We start from the raw sequence: 20,852 nt of genomic DNA, 5'->3' as shown, positions 1-20,852 counted from the left end.
GCCGCATCCAAAAAAATAGTACACAGTTCACAACAATAAAAAAAGAAGTAAGGAGCGCACTCACCGGAGTAGAATTTTTTTTTTTAAATTCGTTTATTAATTACCGCATGAACCATACATACATTTGCTTATATTCATAATTATCCATTAGATACATAGAATTACCACACATAATCATGTCTGGAATGTTGTAAAAGTTACAAGCAATGCATGTCAATCATTTGTTTACATTCTATTCAAACTTTAACTACACTAACTTCTAACAGAACCTCTAAAGCTAACATTAACATGCTGCCGCTTAAAGGAGAATTCTAGATAAATTCTACTCTATGAGTAGATAACGTCCACCATCTTACACCTTTTCCCTATATATTCGTTAAATTACTTAACCTAAACAGTGTGACAGGAGGAATTCCATCTTTCCCATATCTTCTCAAATTTAGCTGGATTACCTCTATTTTGGTACAGCGTCCGCTCATACGGAACAATGGAATTCACCAAGTCCATCCATGCCCTAAGAGTTGGACAAGAACCACCCATCCATCTCAAAGCCAACACCTTTCGTGCCAAAAACAGCGTTTCCCTTAGAAAAATTCCCGTATGATGATCCCAGGTCCCCGCCTCCCACACTCCAAATAAGCACACCAGGGGTTCTAGCGGGACAGGGATCGACACCAATGACGTCAATAATGTCGTAACCTCATTCCAATATTGGAAGACAATAGGACACTCCCATACCATGTGAATAAAATCTGCATTGCTAGAATGGCATCTCAAACAGTCTGATGAGTGTAGGCGACCCATTCTAAAAAGACGGATCGGAGTCAAATAGGATTGGTGTATAATATATAGTTGGGTCATCTTATTATTAGCTGATGGGGAGACTTTAGTTGGGGATTCCAATATTTCATCCCATTCCTCTCCCAGTGTATCAGGCAGAAGCCGTCCCCACTTCCCTTTAATTGAATCTGTGGTAGATCCCTCACCCATGGATAACAGATAGGTGTACAAAGAGGAGATAAGTCCCTGGGGACCCTGCGAATTAAGGATACCTATTAACGGTAGATCTGAGATAGCTCGACCCGTGCCCACACTCCGCATATGTGACTGGAAGGCTGACCTTAGTTGCAAGTAACGGAAAAATTGAGATTTTGGTATGTTGTGGGTATTTTGTAACTGTTCGAAGGAAACAAAAATCCCCTGATTATGTAGATCTCTTACTGTAAGGACACTATACGATATCCAGAATTCGGTGGACGGATGGCCCAGTAATACCGAAAAATAACCATTATTCCACAATGGCATCTCAGCTGCTATGTCAGCAAAACCCGTTACCTTTTTAATTTGCCTCCATATTGATCGCGCCAACCGAAGCAGAGGTAATAAATGAGGAACAGTAGTTCTCTCCATCTCCAGAAATCCCAGTGGACAATCAATTTTAGCTGAGTACAGAATATGGTTTTCAGAGTTAGGAAGAGCCTTCCCAGGCATCCACATATTCAACATTTTAGCCTGACCAGCAAGGTAATATAGGTAGAAGTCTGGCAAAGCCATCCCACCCCCTTGTTTGGGTCTTTGCAGGGTGGATAACTTAAGTTTAGGCCTAGCCTTTCCCCATATGAAAGATGTAGTAAGGGAATTTAGGGTTGTGAAAAAAGATTTGGGAATTATGACTGCGCTGTGTTGAAAACAGTAGCTCAGCTTTGGGAGCAAAATCATCTTTATGAGATTAATACGTCCAGCCACAGATAATGGTAGTTTGTCCCAGGTAGCAAATTTGGATTTAACCACACCTAGTAACGGATATATATTAAGATGCAAGTCTAAGTGACTACTCTGGGACATATATATTCCTAGATATTTAAACTTGGAGACAATAGGTAACAGTGAGAGGGTCTCAAGGCAGGGCATCGGAGCATGGGAGAGAGGCATCAGGGCAGACTTTTCCCAATTTATATAAAGGCCAGAAAATTTGCTGAATCTATCTATCATTGTTATTACTTTCGGTAATGTTTCCTCCGTTTGATCCATAAACACCACCATGTCATCAGCATACAAACCGATGACATCCACCCTGTCAGAGATATGTATCCCTTTAATGTCTACAGAAGATCTCATTCGTATTGCCAAGGCCTCTATCGCCAAGGCAAATAGAGCTGGGGAGAGAGGACACCCCTGTCGAGTTCCTCTATGCAAAGAAAACGGTGCAGACATTGAGCCATTCACCACCATTCGTGCCCTAGGTTTTGCATACAATGTACCTATCCCCCTCAAAAATTTATTCCCAAACCCATACTTCCGTAAACATGCAATCAAGAAGGGCCATTCGAGGGAATCAAAAGCCTTGGCTGCGTCCAGCGAAGCCAATGCCCACTTATTGTCTGGTTCCAAAGAGCTATATTGTATGACCGACTGTACCCGTCTGATATTGATAGAAGTATTTTTCCCCGGCATAAAACCGGTTTGATCCGGGTGTATGAGGTCTAATATGATCTTATTCAATCTAGTGGCTAGGATTTTAGTGAAAATTTTATAATCTACGTTCACTAGGGAGATTGGTCTATATGATCCACAATCCAGAGGATCCTTCCCCTCCTTCCTGAGTACAACAATATTAGCATCATAAAACGTTTCGGGTACAGATTCCCCCTCCCATATTCCTTTGAGGACTTTCAGCAGTATAGGTGCCAGTTTGTCACGATATTTCCTATAGAACTCAATGGGAAATCCATCAGGTCCCGGGGCTTTTCCAGCTGCCATATCTGTTATAGCATGTTCTACCTCCTCCAGGGTAAATTCAGCCTCCATAAGGGTTTGCTGAGATGGGCTCAGTGAGGGGAATGTTATATCTGATAAATAATTTAAACATTCATCAATACCAGAACCACTGCTAGATTTATATAGCGAGGTATAATAGTCATAGAAGCTCCGAAGTATCCCCTCAGTAGAGGACACCAAAGAGCCATCAGACACCCGGATCTGCAATATTGTGTTAGAGGTATTATGTTGGCGTACCAAAAAGGCCAAAAGTGTACTGGCCTGATTTCCCAGTTCAAAATAGGCTTGGCGAGTAAAAAACAATTTGCGCTTTGACTTAACATCTGCATGTTGGGTATATAGTCTCTGGGAAGTAAGCCATTCAATTCTATTACTGCTGGACTGGTTGGCTATATAAGTGGCCTCTGAGTCTTTTAATCTTTGTTCCATCTCCTCATCCTCTTTCGCCGTCACCCTCTTAATATAGGAGATAGTAGAGGACAGACATCCCCTCAAATATGCCTTCAGGGTGTCCCAAAATAAACCAAGATTTTGGAGTTCCGAGTGTGTTAGAATAAAACTATTCAGCTGATCAATCGTCCTATCGCTGGCGTCTATTAATTTTAACCAGAAGGGGTTCAATTTCCAGGACTTACTATTATTATTAGATTGTCCAAATTTAAGTTTAAGAATGATTGGGCTGTGATCTGAGATCCCCCGGCCACCATGGTCAATACTATCCATCCATAATGCCAATCCACTCGATCCAAATATATAGTCTATTCGAGATAGTGACTGTCTAGTAGATGAGTGGCAAGTGTACCCCTTGACCCCCGGATGACTCATTCTCCACAAATCCAGCCATCCACTACCATCCATAAATTGTGCTAATTGAGAGGGGGGTTGAGGTAAAGTGTCTCCTGGTGCTACGTCATCTAGTCTCAATCTGTCCATAGATTGATCCATAACTAAGTTAAAGTCTCCCATGCAGATAACATTTGCTTCTGGATATTTTAAGGAGAAGCCTAGAGCCATACGAAGAACCGACATGTTGGCAGGGGGTGGATTATAGATACATAACAATACATACTCTCGTGAGTTGATGAATGCATGCACAAAGACAAAGCGACCCTCGGGATCACGTCTCGCCTCCTTGGCCTCCCATCTGACCTCCTTGTGTATCAGTAGAGAAACCCCTCTGGAATAACTGGTGTGGAAGGCATGTAAGGCCCATTGTACCCATGGTTTTTGCACACACCTAGCCGTATCTCTTGTTAAGTGTGTTTCTATTAGTGCTACAATGTGGGGATGGTACCTTTTAATCTGAGAAAATACCTTAATTTTCTTTCTAGGGGTTTTGATACCTCGTATATTCCATGTCATACATATAATTTCAGCCCCCATATTTACCTTTAAAGAAAAAGTTAATGCATAACATTATTATTCGGGTGCAATCCATCAGTATCATACAGGGCGAAGAGTTAGTATCAGCGGCAGTCTTACTTAATAAACAATCAAAACTGGTGCATAAAACCAAAAGAAAAAACAAGAACAAGAAAACTTGAACAGTAGGGGAGAGTATTTCCATTCTCCCGCAGTCAGATTGAAAAGGGGATACCCTCACTGGATACAGTGTCCGGTATTGTTGACTCTTTTCCCGCACCCCTACAGAAAGCTCTAGGTATGTTGCCTTTGATCAAGGAGTCCAGGTTAGGGATTGTCCACATTCGGACCCCCGCGAGATCGCATCCAATCAATTGCCTCCGCTGGGTCCGTGAAGAATAAAGAAGAGCCATTGTGCACGACACGGAGCCGGGCTGGATAGAGCATAGAGTAGACGATGTTCTTATCCCTGAGTTGTTTCTTAACATCCATAAATCGTGCCCGCTGCTTTTGAAGTTCCATAGAAAAATCTGGAAAAATTGATATGGTGGCATTATTGAGTTTGATAAGGCCCTTCTGTCGCGCCAAGCGGAGGACGGCATCCCTGTCTCTGCAATTAAGGAGGCGTGCCAGGAAAGGTCGCGGCGGGGCCCCAGGAGGCAAAGGCTTCGTTGGTACCCTATGGGCCCTCTCTACCGAAAATGTTGAGGAGAATTCATCCCCCAATGAAGATTTAAGCCATTCCTCTAAGAACTGTTCAGGTCGTTGACCCTCCGAACGCTCCGGGAGACCTATGATTCGGATATTGTTGCGACGTAGCCTATTTTCCAAATCGTCTGCCTTTTGCTTCCACGCATTTACGGATCCAGTAGCTTTAGCCAGTTTAGCCTCCATTGGAGTGATAGTGTCCTCTATATGGGATACCCTTGTTTCAACCTCAGAAATACGTCCCCTCATAGTTTGCATGTCATGCCGCAGGCGGCCCACCTCCGTATGTACATCCTCTATTTTCTCAGTAAGAGATGATCTAGTGAGGGAGATGGCTTGCATCAACTGCTCCGATGCCTGTTTAAGAGTCAATTCTTCCTCCTCCCCCTCCCCAGTACCATCAGAGGGGCGACCCCTGCGTTGAGATGATGTAGGGTTGTTTCTAAGGTTGCGTGTAGTATCATGAGAGTCATCTTTGGCATATTTTTTAAGCTTTTCAGCCGCTGCCGCTCCTCTAGAATGTTGCATGGCGGGTATACGCAAGGGGGGGATCCCACAGAGCAACCACAAAAGTAGTTGTAGATGAACTGTGCTCTAATGTTATGATGTTAAATGGATCGAACTCCGACCCCAGGTCTTATATATATAGTGCTGGACTGCGCTCCAAGACTCCACAAATATGACAAATAATGAGAATCACCGGGTTGTTGTCTGGGTGATCACTTAGGTCCAATATGATAGGCCAGACGCTCAGTTTATGAATATAGGGGGAACAGCGGTGAAGGGGTTAACTCCCAGTATTATGGTGCCGTTAACGAGGCGGCTGTATGACAGGGGGGGCACAGGGCCCAATGTTTCAGGGCACACATACACCGCACCACCCCTCAAATTATTTTTATAAGATTTAATTATCCCCCAAACAGCACCGCAGGTTTGGAAGGCACCACTCCCTCTGCTGTCAGGGAGCGTGCTATACTAATGGGTACTACTCCCCGCGTGCACCGCTATCCCCCTCAGGTCTCCCTGTCTCTGCACACCGGACCACGTTCTCACCGCTGCGGCCCTGTCTCCGTCGGCTCCAGCGAAAGAAAAGTCCGGTCCCAGCAGAAAATGATGGCGCCGCGTCCTGCAATCCAGAACGCGCGCGCCCAAGATGGCCGCCGCTGCACGTGGGTCTTCCTGGCGTCTCTGTCTTCGCAGCTCCCGCTGCTTCAGATTATTGCTGCAGCCGTCCGGAGTGTCAGCCCCAACAGCCCCTGCATGTAGGTATCTCACCGCATCCACCAGTATCGCACACCGCCGCTTCCTCCGAGATGAGGGAGGGATCCAGCTCCGGCAAGGAACAGCACCGCACCCGGTATGCTCTCCTCCCTCCCGTGTGCAGGCACCCCGCTGCTACCGGAGTAGAATTTTAATGCTTTTATTCGGACATATAAAAACGTTCATCTCCACATCTCTCCCTGTCTAGTTTTTTTGTATGTCCGAATAAAAGCATGAAAATTCTACTCCGGTGAGTGCGCTCCTTACTTCTTTTTTTATTGTTGTGAACTGTCACACTTTATGCAATCTGGTTGACTACATTGCATCTACCATTACCAGAAGCTTACTGCATATTCGCCCACCACCACTAAAACGTATATACATATATATGAATTTAATACTATTATAGAACTTTTCCCAGCCACAACAGGACTAAATATTACCTACATATTGTTAGGAACAAAGCACACCATACAAAGACCATTATTCCCAATAATCACACTATAGCACATCAGAATAATACCGCTACAATATAACCTTTACCATTACCACTACATAATAATCATACCATACTACTACTCAACAAAACACACTATACAAAGAATAATAATACCCAAAATAGCACTCATCTCATATTGATGGAATTGCTCCAAACTGTTATCAACTATACATTCACCATAAAATTACCAATATTACCACTATACGGTGACCATATAGTGGTAGATGCCAGTCCTGGTGACCATACAAGTATCTGCAGTAACAGCTAAATCCAGCGACTGACAGTTGATGTTCTTTCTGCTTGGCGTCTTTCACATTTCCCATCTGGCCCAGATCACAATGACGACTTCTACTAGCAATGACTTCAGTCCAAAGAGTCAACAGACTCCTTTATCTTCTCACAATTCCAGAATCTCCCTCAAATTGCCCAAACTTCCCATCCTGCTGTTACTCTCAATTCTGTGTTTATTGTAGCCCCATTTTCCCCATCACTGCACCTACTATTTGACACAGTGAAATACTTCAAAATGTGTTAGAAGTATACGTATCCTCCTTCAAGGGTCCCATAAAACAGTAGTGCCAGATAGATAGTGCCTATAAAAAAATATATTATGTTCATGCTGATACAGTTCAGAGTGGAGATCGGTCTGAGACCCAGGTCATCGAGCAAGAAGTCTGAGGCTTGTGCCTTGGAAATTTGGCACTGGGGGTGACGGTTCATGGTGTCCCTACTCTTTTCAAGCTTATACATCCCATAGTTCATCTTGGGTCACTACTAGCGGAGCCAAAATCACATGCATCCCATTCAATCCAGTGTACTGAAAAAAGGCTAGTAGGTGATACCTGACTCTGCTAGTGGTGATGTCAGGGGCTCGAAGGGATGCCAGTTAGGGAATTGTGGGCATGATAACAGCACAGAGGACACTCTCCTGCATCGCCCAGATATTTCCAAGGCAATTAGCATGTTAACTTTTAAAAAGTTATTTAAGAGGACTGAGCAGATATATTAAAGAAACTAATCAGTACCCGGAAAAAATCATTTTAGGATTCATAATTAATATATATTTTTACTTCTAAGGCTAAAGTCATAACTTGTACTAATTCTTCTGGTATACTATACATAAAGAATCCTAAATAAGATGTTTTAGAGGTAACAGTCATATTTTAAAGAAAGGAACATTAAGAAAGGGTCCGCTTCATCCAAGCTTTCACTCCAGAATTCTTGCATAAAAGCCTTGAAAATGTCACAATTTTCATGCCAGTTTCTCCCAGCCCTGCCAAAATAAGCTGAGCTGGGGGCGAGGCAGGGGTGGACATCACATCTTGTTTAATTCATGACGAAGTGTGGCATTCCCTATGCCAGAAATCTGTTTCCAGTCCCTAACTGGAGAAAGATTTCTGGTGTGGTGCAGAAAGGCACACACAACTTGTCAGACACTCCCGATTCGTGAAGAGGCGCGCACCTCATGAATCGGAAGCTTCTGAGTCCAGCACACCCCCATCAAACCTGGTGTGAACAATGCAGATCTTGACAAATCGGGTCCTTAGTGTTTCTTATGATCAGCAGGACTTATTGTATCCAACCATGTGCGAGCACAGCACAGGGGGCTGAAGGTGGGCAGACGTCTCATTGACTGGTGAGTGCTGGTGAGACATTTGCCCATGTATAGCCACTCCACAAATTTTGTATAACAGACCCAAATACCTGAAAGAAAGGGAAGGTTTCTGTGAATTATGTGTGAATAATCCTCATGAATCATGACCAGTAATGATGATACATTTCTATGTACCTCCTGTATAGAGTATTCGGGTTTCTAATGTCTTTATTACATGTATTTGGATAACATGATCCATTGTAAAGTATGGTCCCTTCAGAGGGTAGCGCTAAGAGAAGCTAGTTTGTTCATCGCTGACTCCGACATTGGGGGTCTGCCCCATTTGCAGACCGGTTATGTAACTTTATATATCACAGGCAGTGATTAAAATGGTCAGACTGTGCTCCTTTCCCTGGATTATCCAATGACCCAGAGTCCAGTCTACACACCAAGCCGGAATTAACCCAATTCTACTTTTCAGGCAACAAAAAAAAAAACTTTCACATTCAAGAAAAGCATTTTAAGGTAAAATGGTTGCTGGTGCCGTTTTTGTGACTAGGACCCTCTTAATACAACCCGACCTTGCTATAGATGTGCTAGATATTCAGCTGGCAGTGTGTAGTGTATATGCAAGGTTTTAGCTAGCCACACCAGTGATCCATAGGTCTCCCGTAAAGCCCCCATTGTACTGCAGATATGACTCACACGTTTCCTATTGTTTCAAGATATTGTTTTCTCTTTTTAATCTATTGACTCCAGGTTGCTGTATGAACCAGTTACTACCCCCTGTGGACACACATATTGCCTCAAGTGTCTAGAGCGCTGCCTGGACCACAACTCCAAGTGTCCGTTGTGCAAAGAAGATCTGTGTGAGGTTTGTTGCTTTGCGGTTTTATTAAATAATATAATAATAATAATACCTTATTCTATCAAACAGACATCAAATCAAATTAAATCTATAGTACAAGTAAATATAAGAAACTTTGTTATATATATGATAGGGGGAAAAATGCTTCTTTCTCCACTTACAAGCCACTTCTTCTCCTACCCCTTCCACCTGCACTCATCATTCATTCTGAAAATTATCTCCCATCCATATTGCTCAATGAGGTGTCAGATTCCAGCTGCCTAGCAAAGTCTAAGGAGAGGTGACGGGAAAGGAGGAGAGATTAGGACAGAAAAATGGTGCTGCTGCTGGCTAATGTTCCATCTCACCCCTGTGCTGGATTCACACCAACACTGCTCACTACTTCTGTTTAATGTCCTCCATGCTGCTGCTTCTGAACACGTGCTACAGGGAGATAGGTGAGCAGGAATTCCTCATGTCTCTGTGGGCTATTATGGTGTGTACGCGAGACATTATAGCTGTCTCCACCCACTAGCTCAGTGACAATTGAAAATTAGAGGGGGAAAACTAGTGAAAAAAAAGGCAGGATACAAGTGATCAGATATAGTGTGCTTTCTAATGCACACACGAAAAAAAAAAAATCACAGAGAAAAAAGCAGAGATGGTTACCTGCTGAAGCCTCCAAATAAGTGCACCAGCAGGGCGCATCGGACCCGATTAATGATGGCAAAAACACAGGTGCAAAAAATACCGATGAAACAACCACTTTCAATCCAGTATTGGTTGTTTGGCATTAGTGCACAAAAAGATAAGCGATAATAGTCTGTATGTGGCATTGTTCACACAGGCAATGCAAAGCATCTGGTCTACAGCCTATTACTAACGCACATACAGGCGGGCCGCCCAGTGCTACAAAATGCATGTTGTGTGAATAGAGGCCTACAGTTTACAGAGCCATCTTGGTCCGACTGCGCCCTGCAAGATAAAGTGCAAAAAAAACCACATATCAATGTATGTAAGGTATTAGTTTATATTGGGGCCTCAATACGTAAGCCGGCAACCCACGTCAAGGGTCCTTACATTTTTGCCAGTCCTAACGCTAAACATTGAGTAAAAGCTCACAGACGCACAAAGAGGACTTAAAAATCCTCCAGAAAATTGACAAAAAAAAAATCACAGAGAAAAAAGCAGAGATGGTTACCTGCTGAAGCCTCCAAACAAATGCACCAGCAGGGCGCATTGGACCCGATTAATGATGGCACACACGACAACTAAGTCACCTGAAATAAAACGTACGCCTTAATCTTTCATTTAAGTCATACAAGAGTGCAATTTTTAACTCCCAACACATTTTAACATCCAGATAAAATAGAAAAGAGTGTGGGATTGTGATGTCCATCAAAGAAGCAACTCATATTGACAAAAGGGAGGTGACGCTATCGCTGTGCTCTTGAGCTTTAAATGGAGTGTGTCATCAGAAAATTACTTATTTTTTTAAATCAGGTTTTTATGTTAAATTTATTTGTATTTTTGCCAAGGTTTTTATTTTTCATATAACTATTTAAAAATTTTGCAAATATCCGATTGACCAATAGTCCTAATATTTAGTCTCCTACTTCCCTGTCTTCACGTGATATTAACAGCGATAGACAGACACTACACCCTGACACAGCAATGCGAAAAATGGAAAAATGAAAATAGAAAATAAAGGCAGAAAAGTAAAAAAAGGGAATAAATATGAATTAAAAAAACAATGAAAATAAAGTAATAAAATAAAAATGGAATACAAAAAGAATAAAAAATAAACCAGAAGAGGACAGTAGAGGACATTGTACAAGTATAATACCCAGTGATGTCAGAGGATGGGGTCTCAGAGTGTAACAGGTTGTTAATATTGCTGTAAATACAAAATAAAACATGTAAGTTTATGAGTTAAATCTTGCAATATCGAAATCCCTGTTTAGGCCCCTTGGTTCTAGACTTTGTAAGTTGAAAATCTAGAAAACTTCCCTCTTTTTATGTTGCTGAGCTTAGTTTCTTTCTCTCCTGTATAGCGGTATTTTTTCTAGGACCTTACATTCTCTGTAAGTTTAGCTTGGATTCTAAAATGAAAGGGGTATTCCCATCTCCAAGATCCTATCCCAATATGTAGTATGTGTAGTAGTAATAATAATATTAGCAAATACCTCCAATTAGAAATGTAGTATAGTTCTTCTGATTCACTATGTCTCTTTCCTCATGTGCAAGGCATTGCTGTAGCTTAGGTATTCATGGTAACGCCTACTCATATAGCAACAGCTAGTTGCTAATGGTTGTAACCATGGATGTGTAAGGTCCTGCAATGTCTGCACATGAGGAAAGAGACATAGCGAGCCAGAACTATACTACATTTCTAATAGAAGGTATTTGCTAATATTATTATTACACATGCTACATATTGTAATGGGATCTTGGAGATGGGAATATCCCTTCAAGTTTAGCATAATTCAGAGTGTATTGTGGACAAGTGAGATTTTCGGACTGATGGGAGACAGACTCCGCCAGTTTCTATTGTAGTAATGTTCCATTCAATCAATTGCAAGACAAGTTCAGATTCTCCTTCAGTATCAGCTACCCCCATTTTACACCTTTCAAATTATTACCATTTATTGCATATTTTCATGTTTCCAGTACCTGGCTGTAAGGAAGTTTTGTAAAACAGACCTGATGGAAGATCTCATTGCTAAGTACTTTCCTGAGGAACTCAAAGAGAGAAAATTGGTGGATGAAGAGGAAATAGCAGAACTCTCCAAGTAAGTCCACAAAAATAGAATCCTGTATATCTGTAAAGGGTTTGGACTGATTTAGAGCATGTATGCATCCACACAAGGTACGCAGCAATTAAAGGGTTGAACTTGTGCTATTAAATTGCTTATGTTAGACAGCATGAAAATAAGTAAGTTTGCAATTTACTTGCTTTTTCTATCTGCTGTCATTCTCCAGTTAGGAGAGCTTTGATGTTACATTGTTTACAGCTCATTGCCACTGCCAGACCCTGACCGAATATAGCTACATTTCAGGTTGACGAGTGAACTCCTGAGATCCCAGTCACCCTCTTTGCAGTCCATATTTTTTATACAACAGTTTAAGACATCTTTTCATCTACTCCTCCTTATCAGGCTCCTGATCCTGAGCTGATGTTATCAGACCTGCTAAATCACATGCCCCTGGACCCCACCTGTCACTTCCTCCAGAGCAGTCCCCTAATCACTGCTCATCTTTTAGCCAATTGTTTGTTCAAAGGCCGTTCTATGAAAATATAGTGATAACAGTGTAAACTTCACAAGCGCACTGGCAGCCCTCAGTGTAGGTATTAGGATACGCCATCAATGTTTGATCAATAGGGGTGTGACACTCTGCACCCCGCAGATCAGCTGTTAGCGGTCCTGGTTGGAAGTTCTTGGATGCTGTTGGAACACAGCAGCTAAGTTATTTCTATAATGGCCCTAGTTGGGTTCAAATGACTAGTGGGTGGATCTGTGGTACCGGCCGGAGCTGCTGTGTTCCTGCAGCATCTGAGTACGTCTGGCCGGTGCCGGTAACAGCTGATTGGCAGCCTTTTGATGACCTTAAAGATAGGCCATTAATAAAAAAGAAAACTAGAGGCCAACCACTATAAGGGTCACCACTTTGCACTCACTAGTATTGTGGCTTCCATGACAGCTATGCAGGGCCTACGGACAAAGAGGTCCGGATGAACTCCAGCAGATCATATTGACTTTAATGCAGTCACATAGGGATTCATAATTTTTCATCTAATCTTAATCATTCCTTATTTTATTCTTTTTAAGCTTGAATACAAATGTGCCCATATTCGTGTGCACAATGGCCTACCCTACAGTACCATGTCCACTGCACATATTTGAGCCTTGTTATCGCCTGATGATTCGAAGATGCATGGAAACGGGTACGAAGCAGTTCGGCATGTGTATCGGAGACTCTGTTAAAGGGTATGTAAATAGGTTCTTTACATGTATTTAGGTTACAGTTCTTTGCTACCTTTTTGTAAAAGACAACCTGTCATATTATACATGCAGTCCGATCTGTGGTCAGCAAAGTATAGAGAAGGAAAAGCTGATAAGTTAATGAGGTTTAAGATAGGTTTAATATGGTCGTATTAATGCCGCCTAATACTATCCAGGGAATCGCTTTCATTTGCTATTCTTCTTCCCTTTTTCACAGGTTTGCAGATTATGGCTGCATGTTGGAGATCAGAAATGTAGAGTTCTTTGCTGATGGACGTTCGGTGGTGGATAGCATTGGAAAACGGAGATTTAAGGTTATTCGACACAGTCAGCGAGACGGATATAACACCGCCGATATAGAGTATGTCGAAGATGATAAAGTAAGTGCTCATAATTAGTACAATGTTGTCCTATACTCCCAGACATCACATATCTGTACTCTGTAGGGACGTAATCAAACTGTAATTCACATTTTGCCTCCAGTTCTCCATAATTTATCACTAGCACAGACTAAATTCCATCATGGGCATATGTGAGTCTGTTAGTTCGGGGCAAAAGACTCGAGGTAAGGCAGGGACTTGACAGGCGTCATATGGAAGCGAAAATACTGCCACTATGTGGCCATGTGGGTCATTACAACTAAAGTATGCTCATTAGTGATGAGTGAATGTGCCGGGATCAGGTGTTATCTGAGCATGCTCTGGTGTCAAGTGTGTCTTCGGCATGCTCGAAAAATGCGTTTAAGGCCTCTTTCACACGTCAGTGTCTCCGGTACGTGTAGTGACAGTTTTCTCACGTACCGGAAACACTGACACACGTAGACCCATTCAAATGAATTGGTCTATGCACATGTCTCCGTGTTTTCACGGACCGTGTGTCCGTGTGCAAAACACGGAGACATGTCCGTGTTTCTCCGGCAGCACATACAGCAATACGTCCTGCGCACGTGCACACGGAGAACAATGTGCACTCTCCTCCGTGTGCACGTACCGCCCGTAGGAGAGACAGAGCTACAGTAAGCGCTGTCCCCCCCGCTGTGGTGCTGAAGGCGGCATTCATCTCTTCTCCCCCGCGGGAGAGAAGAGATGAATGATCACGGTTTTTTTTCTTTTTTGTTAAAAATAAAGTTGCATGTGACCCCCGCCTCCCACCCCCAGTGCGCCGCCCGACCCCTTGCAGAAGAAATACTCACCTAGTTCCCGCGATGTCTCCACTCTCCTCTCAGCGCCGGCCCCTTGTCCTGTGTGAGCGGTCACGTGGGACCGCTCATTACAGTGAGGAATATGCGCATAATCCTCACTGTAATGAGCGGTACCACGTGACCGCTCACACAGTAGAGGCTGCCAGCGCTGAGAGGAGACAGGAGACATCGCGGGAGCCGGGTGAGTATTTCTTCTGCAAAGGGCCGGGCGACGCACTGGGGGTGGGAGGCGGGGGTCACATGCAACTTTATTTTTAACAAAAAAGAAAAAAAAACGTGATCATTCATCTCTTCCCTCCCGCGGGGGAGAAGAAATGAATGCCGCCTTCAGCACCACAGCGGGGGGGACAGCGCTTACTGTAGCGCTGTCTCTCCTGCACGGTCCGTGTGGTCCTCAGGCGGCACACGAATGCCGCACGTGTGCCACACTGATGTGCCACTTGAGCACACGGACACGGATAACTCCGGTACCGATTTCTCCGGTACCGGAATTATCCAGACGTGTGAAAGAGGCCTAAGTCCCTCCGGCTGCATGTCTCGCGGCCATTTGACAGCCGCAACATGTGCAGGGATTGTCTAACAAAGAGGGTTGGTTTCTTTGTTAGTAAGTGGTAGAAGTCACCCATAGATTCCCATTAGAAAGCAAAACAAACTACTCTTTAAATATACAGAATGAAAATTCATTTGAATATCTGGTCAATGTCAAAAAGGAGAGTGAACGGAGTCAATTGGAATTCCTTTTTTTCTCATTTTACTGAATGGATTTATCATGGGATCACGAATCCCAGAAACCCTGGATGAAAAGACATGGAAGCAGTACTTAACACGGTGTGAACCTAGCTCACATCACACATTACTGTAGCCAGAATAAAGAGCCATTATCCAATCCAGCCTGAGTGTGCTGCTTGTCTTACAGGTCCAGGGAGAACATTACGCAGACTTGCTTGTACTGCATGATTCGGTGTACGATCAAGCTTACACTTGGTTTTCTACCTTGAAACCTGCACTAAAAGGTCGCATTTTGAGTCATTTCGGATCCATGCCTGCGAAGGAAACTGATTTACAGGTAAATGTTTAGTATCAGATATTGATACATTGTTGGTGTGAAATTGTGTGTAAGTGAAGGAGATATGAAGAAGACATCATCTGTGGTCAGGGAGTGATCCACTAACATTTGTGCTACTCATGGCAATGGACTGGCATGACTTGTCAGCCATTAGGGCTGCTTCCCTAGCCTAGGAAAGGATTTCCAAACCAGGGGTCCACAATCTACTTGTGCTCTCTGTAGGTTGATCAGTGGCTACATAGAGGATATTATCACAGCACTTTTATTTCTATAGATGACATGGCTCTCAAAAATATCGGTCACATCCCTTCCATGTTTGGTCTACCGCCAGACCTAAGTTGTTCGAGGTAAGGTTAGAAGTCGGAGTTTCCCACAACAGATACATTGACTCAGAGGACCAGCCACTTACCATGAATATGTATTTACTTTATTTGGTTCAAAGGCTGCTGACTTCCTGAATCTGGCATTGTTTCTGCTTGTACCTGTGCCTTTTCGTTCCGAATACATGGCCCCTTGTTCCTTGTGTATGAATCTAGCCTGTTTAGCCCAGGTGGTGTGATCATCATGAAAAATACCATAGAGAAGAGTTTAGGACCACAACCACTTGGCTAACTAGAGTAGATTTACATACACGAAACAGGGGGCCATTTTTCAGGAAGAGAGAGGAATAGGAACATAAGAAAAGTATTTCTAGATTCCTGAGAGCAGCTGCTTTTACTCCAGGGAGAACAATTAAGGTACCATACTTATTAATGGCAAGTGATCCTCTTTAACTAAAGTTTTTGACATGGCAGACCGTATTCTTAGTTAGAGATGAGCGAATTTGATCGGGTCCCTGCTTATTGGGCAAGCTATAGCGCTTACCAAATAAGCTGCAGAGGAAACCCGCATACATGGAGCGCGGTGGCTGATCATCTGTTCGGCTCCGCAGCTACATGTGTCACGGCTGTATGTATCACGGCTGAGTGACAGCCTGTTTGTTGGGCTCTCCATGCATGTGCTGTGACAGTGACACAGCCGGGACACATGTAGCCGTGGAGCCGAACAGATGATCAGCCACCGCGCTTCATGTATGTGGGTTTCCTATGCAGTTTATTTGGCAAGCGCTATAGCTTGTCTAATAAGCGGGGACCAAATCAAATTTGCTCATCTCTATTCTTAATCACTTATTATATGACCTCAGAACTTGTGACTACTAGTAGCCATTGACTTACCTTTTTTAGTGTATGTCTTGAATTCTTCCATCATTATCGTAGTGAAGTAGGTATGATCAGGACTGGCAAATATTTTGTAAATGGACTGGCCATTGGACTCCAGAAATGTACTCCAGACTCTGACGGTAGTAGATTTCTGGCAGTGGTGCATGCAAAGTAACAGATGTCCCTAAATCCATGGGCGGACATACCGCCTGTTCAACCTGTGCAGCTGCACAGAGGCCCGGAGGCTCCAGGGGGCCCCTGCAGGCAGGGCCGGCGTTAGGGGCAGGCAGCTGCCTGCTCCCCCAGGGGCCCCCAGCTAGCGGCACATCACGCAGCTGCTATGGGGCCCCTGTGAGGCACGGGCCCCGCCTGCCGCCAGCGCCGACTCCCCCGCCGCATTGAACTATACCGGCGTCGGCCGGTACAGTTCAAAGCAATAATGGAGGAGGGTCTGCCCTGTTGAGGGTAGAGCAAAGTACTGCAGTGCGCAGGCGCCAGGCCTCTGACCTTTCCAGGTGCCTGCGCACTGCAGTACTTTGCTCTGACCTCAACAGGGCAGACAAGGTACGCCGGAGCTTGAAGAGAAGAAGAGGACATCATCGTAAGAAGATGGGAGGCCCCGGAACGGACCGCGACACCCATCGGACCAGAACCGGACCGGGACCGCCCCTGGGTAAGTATAATATAACCTCTTTTTCTCCTCTTTCCGGATACATCTGGGGCTTATCTACAGCATTACAGAATGCTGTAGATAAGCCCCTGATGCTGGTGGGCTTAGCTCACCTTCGATTTTGGGGGTGACAGGTTCTCTTTAAGCTTCTTAATATATTGCAGCCATGATATTATGCAGCACTGTGTACTTACAATTGCTCATTTTGCCTTTCTACGCACTTAAATATTCTCTTTTCTCTGCTCTGAGAAACAAACAGGAAGTCTTTTGATCCTGCAGAATTCATTCCCCTCTTCAACTCCTGATCCAGCTGCTTTCTCCTCCCCCCAGCCATAGACTTTTGCAGTGACTCATGAGTCATACAGGAAATTGAACTGTCGCTCTCTACCTGTCCTTCGTGTGCAGTGTGAGGTCTGTCACTCTCTACCTGCCCTCCATGTGTAGTGTGAGGTCTGTCACTCTCTACCTGTCCTTCGTGTGCAGTGTGAGGTCTGTCACTCTCTGCCTGTCCTCCGTGTGCAGTGTGAGGTCTGTCACTCTCTGCCTGTCCTCCGTGTGTAGTCTGTCACTCTCTACCTTACCTCCATGTGTAGTGTGGGGTCTGTCACTCTCTACCTGTCCTCCATGTGTAGTGGAGGACAGGTATAGAATGACAGACCTCACATGTGTAGTGTGAGGTCTGATACTCTCTACCTGCCCTCCGTTTGTAGTGCGGGGTCTGTCACTCTCTACCTGCCCTCCGTGTGTAGTGTGGGGTCTGTCACTCTCTGCCTGTCCTCCGTGTGCAGTGTGAGGTCTCTCACTCTCTGCCTGTCCTCCGTGTGCAGTGTGAGGTCTGTCTCTCTCTGCCTGTCCTCCGTGTGCAGTGTGAGGTCTGTCACTCTCTGCCTGTCCTCCGTGTGCAGTGTGAGGTCTGTCACTCTCTGCCTGTCCTCCGTGTGCAGTGTGAGGTCTGTCTCTCTCTGCCTGTCCTCCGTGTGCAGTGTTAGGTCTGTCACTCTCTGCCTGTCCTCCGTGTGCAGTGTGGGGTCTGTCACTCTCTACCTGTCCCCTGTGTGCAGTTGAGGTCTGTTACTCTCTACCTGTCCTCCATGTTTGGTGTGGTGTCTGTCACTCTGTATCTTCCCTTCCAGTCAGCGAGCCGCAGAATTTTGCAGCTATGAAGGTTCCTCCCTGCACTATAAGGCCCAGAATGGACCAGTATTTTTTTTCTGCACCCCCTTCCCAGAAACAAAGTGATAACTCCTGTATATCACTGGGTGAGGGTGGCTAGAAAGGTGATTCCCTGTAAAACTCTGTGAGCTGACAATAAGAACCACTTTACATAAACTGAACACAGTGCAATATTAACATCTAGGAAACTGTTAATTTAAAGACATAGGGCTCCATGATGGGCGGATACTAGATGTCACGTAGATTGCAGCTTGTAATGTATTTGTGTTACTCCTTGTCTGTTCCAGGTGAACCCCAATGGCCCTGCTTGGTGCTGGTGGATTCTAGCCGTTCTTCCTCTGGAGAGCAGGGCACAGCTCCCTTTTCTGGCTATGACCTCACTGAAGGATCGCTTAACCAGTATTCGGCGTGTGCTACTTTTCATGTGTCGTACACGATCACGATAATGGCCTTGCACATTCCATGTACGTGCCAGAAGCAGATGACGCATTACAACTTGCAAGGCATGCAGTCCTTCAAAATTAACTTATTTGTTTTTTTTCTCCAACTGATGAATGAAACCAGTGCAAAGGCTGGACGCCTTTTATATCAAATGCAGTATACAGATATTTTCTTTGGAAATCCAAATTTTGATAAAGTTTTGTTATACAAAATGAGTTTTTACAAGATGTACAGATTTGTGATCATCTTTACGCTTAATAATTTATTTTTTCATAACCATTCCTCCAGCTTGATGTGCTTACTTCACAGTGAAACAAAAAAATGGACAAAAAATGTTAATGGGTTTATTTATTTCCTGTTATTGGAGATTTGTGATAATTAATTAAAAATAGGAAAAAAATGAGAAACTCTTCTCGTGTTCACTTTGTCTGTTTTGAGTGTATTCATTTTTATAAGGAAGGACATTACAAAAGCATGAGGCCAAAAGAAATCCATGCTGTGGTCTAAATATCAGCATTATAAGCAAAAAGTGTTAGCTGTGGTAAATTAAAAGAAAAAGTTTATAAATGCAAGAGTTCCTACATTGCAAGTCCCTAAGGGTCTGCAATACACTGGTAACATGCCCCTTATAGGGTCTTAATGAGGCACCTTATTCCAAATGCTTCTAAAGAAATCCTTATTTTATTCCATATTTTTCTTCTCACACATTCACCCAATCTGTTTTGCTCCATATAAAACCTGAGGCATATGGAGGTACACTATGGGCCCATAGGAGGTTATGGGAGCCATGTTACATGTGCTAGGGTTGCTGTGCTGTGGTTTACACTTTAAGGGCTGTCCCACACGTCCAGATAATTCCGGTACCGGAATAAATCGGTACCGGAGTTATCCGTGTCCGTGTGCCTGGGAACTCACGTAGGCCATACGTGCAGCACACGTGTGCCGCCCGTATGGCGAGTGGGTACCACACGGAGCGTGTGGTACCCTGCATCGTGCTGAAGCCGCGATTCATATGTTCCCTGCAGCAGCGTTTGCTGCAGAGAAAATTTGAATAATAGTGTTTAAAATAAAGATCTATGTGTCCGCGCTCCCACGAACACTGACATGTCTCCGTGTTTGGCACACGGAGACACGGTCCGCAAAAAATCAATGACATCTGAACAGATGCATTGATTGTTATGGGTCTACGTGTGTCAGTGTCTCCGGTACGTGAGGAAACTGTCACCTCACGTACCGGAGCCACTGACGTGTGAAACCGGCCTAAGGGGATGTGCCATTATCTATAGGCTACAAGATAAGTTGTTAATCACTAGGATCACCACCCATTAATACAACGTTCCAAGCAGTGTCGGACCGGGGTGCCAAGGGCCCACCACTAACCAACTCCATGGAGCCACTTTTCAGCTACATGCAAATGTGACATTATCCTCAATTACAAATGTACACTACCGTGTAAAAGTTTAGGGTCACTTAGAAATTTCCTTATTTTCGAAAGAAAAGCAGTTTTATTCTAATGAAGCCAACATTAAATGATTCAGAAATACACTCTATAAATTGTTAATGCGGTAAATGACTACTTTAGCTGCAAACGTCTGGTATAGAGGCCCATTTCCAACAACCATCATTCCAGTGTTCTTATGGTACTTTGTGTTTGCTGTCTAAGAAGGCTAATGGATGGTTTGAAAACCCTTGTGCAAGTATTTAGCACAGCTGAAAACAGTTTGGCTGATTAGAGGACCTATAAACCTGACCTTCCTTTCAGCTAGTTGAGAATCTGGAGCATTACATTTGTTGCTTCCATTAAACTCTCAAAATGGCCAGAAAAAAAAGAACTTTCATGTGAAACTTGACAGTCTATTCTTGTTCTTAGAAATGAAGGCTATTCCATGCGAGTGATTTCCATGAAACTGAAGAATTCCTACAACGGTGTGTACTACCCCTTTCAGAGAAGAGCACAAACAGGCTCTAACCAGAGAGTGGGAGGCCCTGCTGCACAACTGAGCAACAAGAAAAGTACATTAGAGTCTGTAGTTTGAGAAATCGATGCCTC

At 43.9% G+C, this 20,852-nt stretch overlaps 1 protein-coding gene across 1 annotated transcript in view; it reads left to right on the top strand.

The window, feature by feature from the left end:
• Positions 1-19,224, top strand: part of LONRF3 (LON peptidase N-terminal domain and ring finger 3) — a 38,260-nt gene extending 19,036 nt beyond the window's left edge. The window contains exons 7-12 of the mRNA XM_077285200.1: positions 8,961-9,075; positions 11,719-11,840; positions 12,879-13,037; positions 13,270-13,432; positions 15,170-15,319; positions 18,649-19,224. Coding sequence (XP_077141315.1) covers positions 8,961-9,075; positions 11,719-11,840; positions 12,879-13,037; positions 13,270-13,432; positions 15,170-15,319; positions 18,649-18,807 — 868 coding nt within the window. The 3' untranslated portion in view covers positions 18,808-19,224. The remainder of the gene's footprint in view (positions 1-8,960; positions 9,076-11,718; positions 11,841-12,878; positions 13,038-13,269; positions 13,433-15,169; positions 15,320-18,648) is intronic.
• The last annotated feature ends 1,628 nt before the right edge of the window (positions 19,225-20,852 follow it).

Source organism: Ranitomeya variabilis, chromosome 2, assembly GCF_051348905.1.
Source record: "Ranitomeya variabilis isolate aRanVar5 chromosome 2, aRanVar5.hap1, whole genome shotgun sequence".
NCBI lineage: Eukaryota > Metazoa > Chordata > Amphibia > Anura > Dendrobatidae > Ranitomeya > Ranitomeya variabilis.
Note: the sequence above shows the minus strand (reverse complement) of the source record. Positions and strands in the feature narration are given on the sequence as shown.